The sequence below is a fragment of the Hemibagrus wyckioides genome, linkage group LG25 (assembly GCF_019097595.1).
Source record: "Hemibagrus wyckioides isolate EC202008001 linkage group LG25, SWU_Hwy_1.0, whole genome shotgun sequence".
NCBI lineage: Eukaryota > Metazoa > Chordata > Actinopteri > Siluriformes > Bagridae > Hemibagrus > Hemibagrus wyckioides.
Genome location: NC_080734.1, coordinates 3070892 through 3083391, shown reverse-complemented (window position 1 = coordinate 3083391; position 12500 = coordinate 3070892). Strand labels below are relative to the sequence as shown.

Here is a 12500-nt window from a genome sequence, read left to right as displayed (position 1 = left end):
GTTATGTCAGATATGATTAAGAGTAATGTAGGGTTATGTCAGATATGATTAAGAGTGATGTAGGGTTATGTCAGATATGATTAAGAGTAATGTAGGGTTATGTCAGATATGATTAAGAGTAATGTAGGGTTATGTCAGATATGATTAAGAGTGATGTAGGGTTATGTCAGATATGATTAAGAGTAATGTAGGGTTATGTCAGATATGATTAAGAGTAATGTAGGGTTATGTCAGATATGATTAAGAGTAATGTAGGGTTATGTCAGATATGATTAAGAGTAATGTAGGGTTATGTCAGATATGATTAAGAGTAATGTACGGTTATGTCAGATATGATTCAGAGTAATGTAGGGTTATGTCAGATATGATTAAGAGTAATGTAGGGTTATGTCAGATATGATTAAGAGTAATGTAGGGTTATGTCAGATATGATTAAGAGTAATGTAGGGTTATGTCAGATATGATTAAGAGTAATGTAGGGTTATGTCAGATATGATTAAGAGTAGTGTAGGGTTATGTCAGATATGATTCAGAGTAATGTAGGGTTATGTCAGATATGATTCAGAGTAATGTAGGGTTATGTCAGATATGATTAAGAGTAATGTAGGGTTATGTCAGATATGATTAAGAGTAATGTAGGGTTATGTCAGATATGATTAAGAGTGATGTAGGGTTATGTCAGATATAATTAAGAGTAATGTAGGGTTATGTCAGATATGATTAAGAGTGATGTAGGGTTATGTCAGATATGATTAAGAGTGATGTAGGGTTATGTCAGATATGATTAAGAGTGATGTAGGGTTATGTCAGATATGATTAAGAGTAATGTAGGGTTATGTCAGATATGATTAAGAGTGATGTAGGGTTATGTCAGATATGATTAAGAGTAATGTAGGGTTATGTCAGATATGATTAAGAGTGATGTAGGGTTATGTCAGATATGATTAAGAGTGATGTAGGGTTATGTCAGATATGATTAAGAGTAATGTAGGGTTATGTCAGATATGATTAAGAGTGATGTAGGGTTATGTCAGATATGATTAAGAGTAGTGTAGGGTTATGTCAGATATGATTAAGAGTAATGTAGGGTTATGTCAGATATGATTAAGAGTAATGTAGGGTTATGTCAGATATGATTAAGAGTGATGTAGGGTTATGTCAGATATGATTAAGAGTAATGTAGGGTTATGTCAGATATGATTAAGAGTAATGTAGGGTTATGTCAGATATGATTAAGAGTAATGTAGGGTTATGTCAGATATGATTAAGAGTGATGTAGGGTTATGTCAGATATGATTAAGAGTAATGTAGGGTTATGTCAGATATGATTAAGAGTGATGTAGGGTTATGTCAGATATGATTAAGAGTAATGTAGGGTTATGTCAGATATGATTAAGAGTAATGTAGGGTTATGTCAGATATGATTAAGAGTGATGTAGGGTTATGTCAGATATGATTAAGAGTGATGTAGGGTTATGTCAGATATGATTAAGAGTGATGTAGGGTTATGTCAGATATGATTAAGAGTGATGTAGGGTTATGTCAGATATGATTAAGAGTGATGTAGGGTTATGTCAGATATGATTAAGAGTGATGTAGGGTTATGTCAGATATGATTAAGAGTAATGTAGGGTTATGTCTGCTGTTATTATGAGTGATGTAGGGTTATGTCAGCTGTTATTAAGAGTGATGTAGGGTTATGTCAGCTGTTATTAAGAGTGATGTAGGGTTATGTCAGATGTTATTAAGAGTGATGTAGGGTTATGTCAGATGTTATTAAGAGTGATGTAGGGTTATGCCAGATATGATTAAGAGTAATATAGGGTTATGTCAGCTGTTAATAAGAATAATGAATGGTTATGTCAGATGTTATTAAGAGTGATGTAGGGTTATGTCAGATGTTAATAAGAATAATGAAGGGTTGTCAGATGTTATTAAGAGTAATGTAGGGTTGTCAGCTGTTAATAAGAATAATGCAGGGTTATGTCAGATGTTATTAAGAGTAATGTAGGGTTATGTCAGATGTTAGAAAGAGTGTATGTATATGTTGCAAGTCTTTTTTAAAGTTTTTTTTGTACTATCAGAGCATAACATTTTAGTTTGATTTTTTCAGTGTAGATGTTATAAAGCTTTATGAACACTGTTGCTAAATAATATGTCCGTATGATTGTTTGTGGTCTAAGAAGAATTAAAGACTTTCATTCTGTTATCGGAAACTAATCCATTCATAATCCCTTATGTCTTGTATAAATGTTTAATAGGGTGACTCTTACCCAGTGACTGCCACATATTTCCCATCAGGCTGTTTGTCCAGTCGTTTCAGGACGTCCAGTCTCACCTTCAGCCTCCTCCTGTGGTACGGCTCCATCTCCTTGGAGAACAGCCCAATTTCCTTAGCCAGCTGATGAACGGGCTTCTGTGCAGCACACTGAGAGATCTGGGCATCACTGTGAGGGAAGATTAGGGTCAGAATCATCTGGAGAAAGCACTGACTCAGGATTTTGCTCTCACACACACACACACACAGACACACACACTTAAATTGACGTATTGGAAATTTTCGGTAATAAGGGTAATGTTGAGTTATGTCAGATATTACTAAGAGTAATCTAGGATTATGTCAGATGTCATTTAAAGTAATGTAGGGTTATGTCAGATGTTAATAAGAATAAGGTTGGGTTATGTCAGCTTATTAAGAGTGTGTGTAAATGTTGCAGGTCTTTTTTTTTAAAGATTTCTTTTGTACTGTTGGAGCATAACTTTACAGTTAGATTTTTCACTGTAGATGTTATAAAGCCTTATTAGCACTGCTGCTAAATAATATGTAGGTATGTTAGCAACAAAACAGTAATCTAATGCAGGATTATAACTGCTTATAACTCATTCCAAAAGTGAAAGCAGTACAACTCTGTTATGATCTTTTTAGACGTTTCTGTGAGACGTTTTCTCTCACTCTGAGTGTTCTTGCACCTTGGTTGAGGTTTCTGTGGTTTCAGCGGGGTGTACATCAAGTTCCACTTCCCAGGGCTGAACGTCTGCAGAAACCTCGCAGCACTCTTTACTGTGTTCTGTTCAAAATAAAAGTCATGAGATAATTACACTTAAAAAAACATTCATTAATGATAATTAAAAGTTAAGTGAAATGTAATGCTGCTGTTTTGCCCTTCATTAGATTCTGACTCTGTTTTATTGGATTTGTACTCCTGCTCTGCTCAATGACAAAACTGAGTTTAATCTAATCTAATCTATTCTAATTTAATCTCTAATCTAATCTAATCTAGTCTAATCTAATCTCTAATCTAATCTCTAATCTAATCTAGTCTAATCTAATCTCTAACCTAATCTCTAATCTAATCTAGTCTAATCTAATCTAAAATAACCTAAAATAATCTAATCTAGTCTGATTTAATCCAGTCTAATCTAATCTCTAATCTAAAATAGTCTAATCTAATCTAGTCTAATCTAATCTCTAATCTAATCTAGTCTAATCTAATCTAAAATAATCTAAAATAATCTAATCTAGTCTGATTTAATCCAGTCTAATCTAATCTCTAATCTAAAATAGTCTAATCTAATCTAGCAAGTATTACATACTGCATTCTGCTTGTCAGTCTGTAATCCAATCTTATTTTCTTTAAATAAACGACTCCTTATCGTGTTTAAGCTTATGGACATGTCGGACATACTGGACATATTGGACATTAGACAATGGGCTTGAAAAAACATCCTGGATCAATGATCCAATCTAACCAACTAACTTAAACGACTAAGTTATAATTCTACAGCTTTTTCTTCTTTTCTTTTTCTTACCTCCATCAGCATGGCTACAGTCATGGGTCCGACTCCTCCAGGAACCGGAGTGATGAACCCCGCCCGCTCCTTCGCCGATGGATAGTGAACATCTCCCACCACCCGCATGCCGGAGGGTCTGCTGCTGTCTGAGGAGGAAAACAATCCGCTAGTTTAAATTTTACACCAGAATTAGAAACATTTCAACAGCTGTTTTCTCCAAAGATATACTACATACACAGATCAGGCATAACATTCTGACCACTGACCAGTGAAATGAATAAGACTGATCTCCTCATCATGGCACCTGTTAGTGGGTGGGATATATTAGGCAGCAAGTCAACATTTTGTCCTCAAAGTTGATGTTAGAAGCAGGAAAAATGGACAAGCGTAAGGATTTGAGCGAGTTTGACCAAAAGGGCCAAATTGTGATGGCTAGACCACTGGATCTCCAGAACTTGTGGGGTGTTCCCAGTCTGCAGTGGTCAGTATCTATTAAAAGTGGTCCAAGAAAGGAACAGTGGTGACCCGGTGACAGTGGCAGCAAAAGGGGGACCAACACAATATTAGGCAGGTGGTCATAATGTTATGCCTGATCGAGGCATGTGTACTATATACTGTATACACAACAAGACTCATTTACTAAAATCACAATCACAAGTGATTTTATTTCATGTTTGTTGTCATTGTCCAGGACAAAAACAATGCTGAAGATTCCAAAAATAAAAAAGAATAAAAGCTGTATTTTTATTTTTTGATTGTTTTGGAAAATTGTCATAGCTTTTGTCTGTTTCTGATTCTTCTAGCAGTGAAGACACGCATGTCGTGACTTTCTATGAGAGCTGTACTCATGTTCACAAGCGTGAATGGAAGAGGGATATGGCAGGATTGCGTATCAGAAAAAAAGCTCAGTATTATTCTGATTAAAGACGAGGGAAAAAATAAAAATAAATTTCATATATATCAAATATGCTTTATATATATGCTTTATGTTCAAAAGGTAGACATGTTGGTGTGTTATGGACTGTATTAATAGATTAAAATCTATTTATATATTTTTTATAGCATTTACACAAAATTTATATTTATTATTAAATTTATTAAATATTTAAATATTAATATTAAATTATATATAAATATATAATATTAAATATTTATACTTATTAAACGGTGATTTATTTAGTTTTCGAAAAAAATTCTGCAAATTTAATACCTGCCCTTTAATCATATACATTTCCACACAACCTCGGACACTCAGACGTCTTTAATTCAGAATTATTTTATTTATTTGTATTATTAGTGTGGGAAAAAAAATAGAGACCTGGGATATAATTAATGCCGACGTCGATGACCACAGCGCCCTCTTTAATCCAGTCTCCTTTCAGCATCTCGGCTTTCCCGACTCCCACCACCAGGATGTCCGCTTTCTTCACCTTCACAGATGAGACGAAGACAGTTAGCGCTTTTTCTCCGTGAGGGTTAATGTAAATAAAATCCTGCACCACACATGAGTAAGAGTATAGCAGCATAGGATTAGAGGGGGTGGAGATACCTCTGCTGGAAGGTCCAGAGTTTTGGAGTGACAGCAGGTGACAGTGGCGTGGTTCCACATGAGGAGGTCATGCATGGGAGCGCCGACGATTTTACTGCGTCCGATCACCAGCGCATTCTTACCCGCGACGGACACACCTGCAGACACGGGATCAGTGTTAGGCTAAAGACTGCAGCCACTAGCGTGAGGTGAGGTTTACCTGCACAGCACCTACTGCTGGCCTCCGTTACACTGTTCTAGAAAAATCTTCAGTATTTTATTCTCTTTTACAACACAGCTATAATAAGATAATAATTACAATTTTTCACTTTTTATCCGTTTCTAGTTACATTTAGTGCTGTGGAACATGTTCCTGTTTTCACTCATGACATTATAGCAGCTACAAACAATCGCTCCCTCACCAGCCTCACCTTATTCTCTCTCTTAATGAAAGTCAATGAAACACAACAACAACAACAACAACAACAACAACAAAAGCAACTTGCCTTGTTAATGAGAAACGTCGAAGAAGCTCAAAATCCTTTGTTTTCTCTTACAAAATGCTGACACTGGAGACTCCTTTAATAAATATTAAATTTGAAAATAAACTTTTCTATGTTTTCAAGACCTACGTATGAGTTCCTGTTGCTATAGAAATGCAAAGGCTTTAAAATGAGACTATGCTGACCAATCAGAATCCGGAAACACAAGTTTATTTGGATATTGTTGCAAAGCAAAATACAACAAAATAAAGATTCAGAATCAAAATGTTTGGAATTGAAATTGATTCTCAGTGAGTGAGACGGAGGTGATGGTGGTGGAACTGGACTGAACCCTGGACTCATCCTGAGACGTTGTTCATAGCCGAGTGGATTCTGTTGTACAGGTGTGTGAAGATCTGGTTGTGTGTGTGTGTGTGTGTGTGTGTGGTGTTTCTCACCCGTGTGTTTGAGAAGCTCCATGCAGCCGCTGGGAGTGCAGGGGATGAAGCAGCTGTGCAGATCACCTCGAGCCAGTTTCCCTGCATTCACACTGCAAAGACTGCAGCAGCAGAGACACAGGGCACAGCAGAGGGGTTATTATAGTTCAATCTCTCTCTCACACACACACACAAATATATATATATAAACACATGCACACACACACACACACAAATATATATATATACACATATGCATGCACATATACACACACAAATATATATATATACACATATGCATGCACATATACACACACAAATATATATATATACACATGCACACAAGCACACACGTGATGTTTTGATTGTGTTAATAGATTTAAATGTGTGTGTGTGTGTGTGTGTGTGTGTGAGGAACGTGCTGCAGATACACTGTGCTGCTGGAAGATTTTGTGTCTCCTTTTCAGCAGCTCTTGTATATATTGTGTGTGTGTGTGTGTGATTGCTGTGGTGTAATCTCTCACCCGTCCACGTCCTTGTCTGGATCCACAGAATTGGTCACTTTTTCAGTGTTTATGGGATGGACAGAGTCCAGAGGAAGCTGGACGATGAGTCCGTGAACATCAGGGTTCTCGTTAAACATTGTGATGCTCTGCAGCACCTGAACATCAGATACATCACATTACTGTAAATGAGATCCACTGTGTGTGTGTGTGTGTGTGTGTGTGTGTGTTTATTCATTTGTTTTTGTGTGCATGTTTCTGCATGTTTGTGTGTGTGTGTGTGTGTGTGTTTGCTTGTTTATTTGTAAAATTATGAATATCTAACACAGCAGTGAGGTGATTTCTACTCACCTCGCCTTCTGTAGCAGTGTTGGGAAGCCTGATGTGGTTGGCATTAATTCCAATCTGTGGGCAGAAAGAGAGATCAAGATAGATAAAGTGAGATAAAGAGAGATAGAGAGATAAAGAGAATGAAAATAATGTTTACAAATAAACAAGATCATATTACAGAAGCCAAACCTACCCTGGCTGCTGCCTTTAACTTCATACTGATGTAAAGATTCGAGTCATCTCTGTCTCCAACCTGAAACAGATCATTCAAACATTTTCCTCTGGTTGTATTCTATAAATAAAACATGCTGCAGATATGTACATGGAGCTAGAAGCTGAGCAGATACTAATAACACACAGAAAAGAAATGTCCATTACAGACAGAAACTGGCTCATAAAATGGATCAAAAAAGGTGTTACACACTGTTTATTGTAGACAAAATGGGTCACACACTGGTGTATAGTGGACACAGTTTGGTCACACACTGGTGTATAGTGGACACAGTTTGGTCACACACTGGTGTATAGTGGACACAGTTTGGTCACACACTGGTGTATAGTGGACACAGTTTGGTCACACACTGGTGTATAGTGGACACAGTTTGGTCACACACTGGTGTATAGTGGACACAGTTTGGTCACACACTGGTGTATGTTGTCAAAATCGGGACACACTCTGGTGTATAGGGTCATAAATTGGTATATGGTAGACAAACATGGTCACACCCTGGGGTATAGTGGACACAATGGGTCATACACTGGTGTTTGTGGGGTCACACATTGGTGTATGTGGTCAGAATGAGGTCACACACTGGTCAATGGGGTCAGAAAGGGGTCACAAAATGGTGTATGGGGTAGGAATGGGGTCACACACTGGTGCATGGGGTCACACACTGGTGTATAGTGGACACAATGGTGTCACACACTGGTGTATGGGGTCAAAATGTGATGTATGGTGGACAAAATGGGGGTCAAACACTGGTGTATGGGGTCAGAATGGGGTCACACACTAGTGTTTGTGGGGTAACTCACTGGTATATGGGGTCAGAATGGGGTCACACACTGGTGTATGGGGTCACACACGTGTATGGGGTCAGAATGGGGTCACACACTGGTGTATGGGGTCACAAACGTGTATGGGGTCAGAATGGGGTCACACACTGGTGTATGGGGTCACACACGTGTATGGGGTCAGAATGGGGTCACACACGTGTATGGGGTCAGAATGGGGTCACACACTGGTGTATGGGGTCACACACGTGTATGGGGTCAGAATGGGGTCACACACTGGTGTATGGGGTCACACACTGTGTATGTGGGGTCACACACATACATACTTAAAATGAACTATGAATACATCCATATCATGTTAATACCCATTTCTTATACACAGTATTCTACAGCTACTATAGCTCACCAATATAACTTATAAACTGTTATAATCACATCTGTTAATAATCTACATAAAGAATGAATAAATGCCTATAATAATTAAACATGTTCATTTGTTATTATAAATATTTCCTTCACAGAAAGTGTTCTGTATCTTTGCTGATATGAGAGAGATGAAGGAAAAGAGAAAGGGACATTACCAAATGACCAGCTGGAGAAAGAAAGAAAGAAAGAAAGAAAGAAAGAAAGAAAGAAAGAAAGAAAGAAAGAAAGAAAGAAAGAAAGTGTGTCAGATTATCAGAGGAAAAGAGTGTTCATCTTGTTATTATAAGAAAAAAATATTATTTGAGATATAAACAAAAAAGAAACACAGGACTGACTTGTAGCACCACCAGGCCTGGTCTAAAGCCTGGACGCTGGAGGTTCATCTCTGCTACGTCCTTCTTCAGACGCTCCGTCACATGTCTGCATGATATCGACCACGGATGCTAATTAAATTACATTTAAACTGCCTTTTAATTTAGAAAAAATGGGCAAAACATTTACAAATACATTATTTAAAAATGGTGTTCTTAAGGCTATGACACCTATATAAAGCCTTTGTGACACCTACATACACTTAGTCCTACAACTGTCATAACATTTGCTTTTGTCATTTGTATCAAGTAAAGCTGAAATTACGATTGAGTTAAGATGACATAAAGCTGACATAACATGTTATAACACTTTCGTGACATAATCCTACACGAATACCGTCAGCTGTCCTAAGACTGGTTTCATTATTTCTATTACATACTGATATAATGACATAAATAGACTGTTTTAAGACAGTCTATGAGGCTATCATTACATCTGACATAAACCTACATTAATGTTTATTCCATCTGGTGTCAGCTGTTATGTAGACTGCTTTTATTAACTGTGATGTAACAGCTGAGTCATGTTATGTAGATTGTCAAAGTGACATTAGAATGTTTAATGACATATCTCGAGAACATTACGACATCTGACATAAATCTACATAGAATGTCTGTTCCAGGAGGTGTCAGGTGTCATAATGACTTTGTTTTTATCAATTGCAATGTCATTCTAATGTCATCCGACACAAGGGTGTGTTAACATGAGTGACATGACAACTGAGTCTGTAGTTCAGTGCACTTTGGGCATGTCACTAATGCACTGTGGCTAAGTAACATAAATGTCATATTACTGCTTCTAAGAGTTCAGTGAACACTTATAGCAACTCTATGACATTGTTATAACAGAGTTAGGTACATTTTCTCTAGGCCTAATACATAACATTATATATATAACTTTTATGAATGTTTGGTATTGCTATGACATTATTATGACTTATACCACATGGTAATGACAGGTTATAATGGACATAATGTGCACTTATGCTACAACACAAATAGTCATGATGTGTTACTTGCTAAGTAAGGTTATTGCTGTCTTATAAGACATTAATGAATGACAATGTCACTGAGTCACAGTGTGTGTGTATACTTGTGTGTGTGTATGTGTGTGTGTGTCTGTGTCTGAATGTGTGTGTGTATACTTGTGTGTGTGTGTGTGTGTATACTTGTGTGTGTGTCTGTGTCTGAATGTGTGTGTGTGTGTGTATACTTGTGTGTGTGTGTGTGTGTGTGTCTGTGTCTGAATGTGTGTGTGTGTATACTTGTGTGTGTGTATGTGTGTGTGTGTCTGTGTCTGAATGTGTGCATGTGTGTGTATACTTGTGTGTGTATCTGAATGTGTGCATGTGTGTGTATACCTGTGCGTATGTGTGTGTGTGTGTCTGTGTCTGAATGTGTGCGTGTGTGTGTATACTTGTGTGTGTGTGTATGTGTGTGTGTGTCTGTGTCTGAATGTGTGCATGTGTGTGTATACTTGTGTGTGTGTGTATCTGAATGTGTGCATGTGTGTGTATACTTGTGTGTATGTGTGTGTGTGTCTGTGTCTGAATGTGTGCGTGTGTGTGTATACTTGTGTGTGTGTGTATCTGAATGTGTGCATGTGTGTATACCTGTGCGTATGTGTGTGTGTATCTGAATGTGTGCATGTGTGTGTATACCTGTGCGTATGTGTGTGTGTGTCTGTGTCTGAATGTGTGTGTGTGTGTATACTTGTGTGTGTGTATGTGTGTGTGTCTGAATGTGTGTGTGTATACTTGTGTGTGTGTATGTGTGTGTGTGTCTGTGTCTGAATGTGTGCATGTGTGTATATACTTGTGTGTGTGTGTGTATCTGAATGTGTGCATGTGTGTGTATACCTGTGCGTATGTGTGTGTGTGTCTGTGTCTGAATGTGTGCGTGTGTGTGTATACTTGTGTGTGTGTGTGTGTGTCTGTGTCTGAATGTGCGCGTGTGTGTGTATACTTGTGTGTGTGTGTATGTGCGTGTGTGTCTGTGTCTGAATGTGTGCATGTGTGTATACTTGTGTGTGTGTGTCTGTCTGAATGTGTGTGTGTGTGTGTGTATACTTGTGTGTGTGTGTGTATCTGAATGTGTGCATGTGTGTGTATACCTGTGTGTATGTGTGTGTGTGTCTGTGTCTGAATGTGTGCGTGTGTGTGTATACTTGTGTGTGTGTGTGTATCTGAATGTGTGCATGTGTGTGTATACCTGTGTGTATGTGTGTGTGTGTCTGTGTCTGAATGTGTGCGTGTGTGTGTATACTTGTGTGTGTGTGTGTATCTGAATGTGTGCATGTGTGTGTATACCTGTGCGTATGTGTGTGTGTGTCTGTGTCTGAATGTGTGTGTGTGTGTGTGTGTATATACTTGTGTGTGTGTATGTGTGTGTGTCTGTGTCTGAATGTGTGTGTGTATACTTGTGTGTGTATGTGTGTGTGTGTCTGTGTCGGAATGTGTGCGTGTGCGTGTATACTTGTGTGTGTGTGTGTGTCTGAATGTGTGCATGTGTGTGTATACCTGTGCGTATGTGTGTGTGTGTCTATGTCTGAATGTGTGTGTGTGTGTATACTTGTGTGTGTGTATGTGTGTGTGTGTCTGTGTCTGAATGTGTGTGTGTGTGTATACTTGTGTGTGTGTATGTGTGTGTGTGTCTGTGTCTGAATGTGTGCATGTGTGTGTATACTTGTGTGTGTGTGTATCTGAATGTGTGCATGTGTGTGTATACCTGTGCGTATGTGTGTGTGTGTCTGTGTCTGAATGTGTGTGTGTGTGTGTGTATACTTGTGTGTGTGTGTGTATCTGAATGTGTGCATGTGTGTGTATACCTGTGCGTATGTGTGTGTGTGTCTGTGTCTGAATGTGTGTGTGTGTGTGTATACTTGTGTGTGTGTATGTGTGTGTGTCTGTGTCTGAATGTGTGTGTGTGTGTGTGTATACTTGTGTGTGTATGTGTGTGTGTGTCTGTGTCGGAATGTGTGCGTGTGTGTGTATACTTGTGTGTGTGTGTGTGTCTGAATGTGTGCATGTGTGTGTATACCTGTGCGTATGTGTGTGTGTGTCTATGTCTGAATGTGTGTGTGTGTGTATACTTGTGTGTGTGTATGTGCGTGTGTGTCTGTGTCTGAATGTGTGTGTGTGTGTGTATACTTGTGTGTGTGTATGTGTGTGTGTGTCTGTGTCTGAATGTGTGTGTGTGTGTATACTTGTGTGTGTGTATGTGTGTGTGTGTCTGTGTCTGAATGTGTGCATGTGTGTGTATACTTGTGTGTGTGTGTATCTGAATGTGTGCATGTGTGTGTATACCTGTGCGTATGTGTGTGTGTGTCTGTGTCTGAATGTGTGTGTGTGTGTGTGTATACTTGTGTGTGTGTGTGTGTATCTGAATGTGTGCATGTGTGTGTATACCTGTGCGTATGTGTGTGTGTGTCTGTGTCTGAATGTGTGTGTGTGTATACTTGTGTGTGTGTATGTGTGTGTGTCTGTGTCTGAATGTGTGTGTGTGTGTGTATACTTGTGTGTGTATGTGTGTGTGTGTCTGTGTCTGAATGTGTGTGTGTGTGTATACTTGTGTGTGTGTATGTGTGTGTGTGTCTGTGTCTGAATGTGTGTGTGTGTGTA

The 12500-nt window shown here is 38.4% G+C and overlaps 1 protein-coding gene across 11 annotated transcripts in view; it reads right to left on the bottom strand.

Annotated features, from left to right (window-relative positions):
* Nucleotides 1–12500, bottom strand: part of mthfd1a (methylenetetrahydrofolate dehydrogenase (NADP+ dependent) 1a, methenyltetrahydrofolate cyclohydrolase, formyltetrahydrofolate synthetase) — a 41419-nt gene that overhangs the window by 14467 nt on the left and 14452 nt on the right. For 8 of the 11 annotated variants that reach the window (XM_058379600.1, XM_058379602.1, XM_058379598.1 and 5 more), the window contains 10 exons: nucleotides 8845–8929; nucleotides 7266–7325; nucleotides 7094–7147; nucleotides 6764–6900; nucleotides 6261–6361; nucleotides 5342–5478; nucleotides 5111–5222; nucleotides 3811–3938; nucleotides 2971–3068; nucleotides 2274–2447 (listed from right to left, as the gene is read on the bottom strand). In XM_058379600.1, the coding sequence (XP_058235583.1) occupies nucleotides 2274–2447; nucleotides 2971–3068; nucleotides 3811–3938; nucleotides 5111–5222; nucleotides 5342–5478; nucleotides 6261–6361; nucleotides 6764–6900; nucleotides 7094–7147; nucleotides 7266–7325; nucleotides 8845–8929 (1086 nt within the window). Of the gene's footprint in view, nucleotides 1–2273; nucleotides 2448–2970; nucleotides 3069–3810; nucleotides 3939–5110; nucleotides 5223–5341; nucleotides 5479–6260; nucleotides 6362–6763; nucleotides 6901–7093; nucleotides 7148–7265; nucleotides 7326–8844; nucleotides 8953–12500 lie in introns of all 11 variants that reach the window. The other 3 variants (XM_058379608.1, XM_058379607.1, XM_058379609.1) reach the window with 1 other exon arrangement.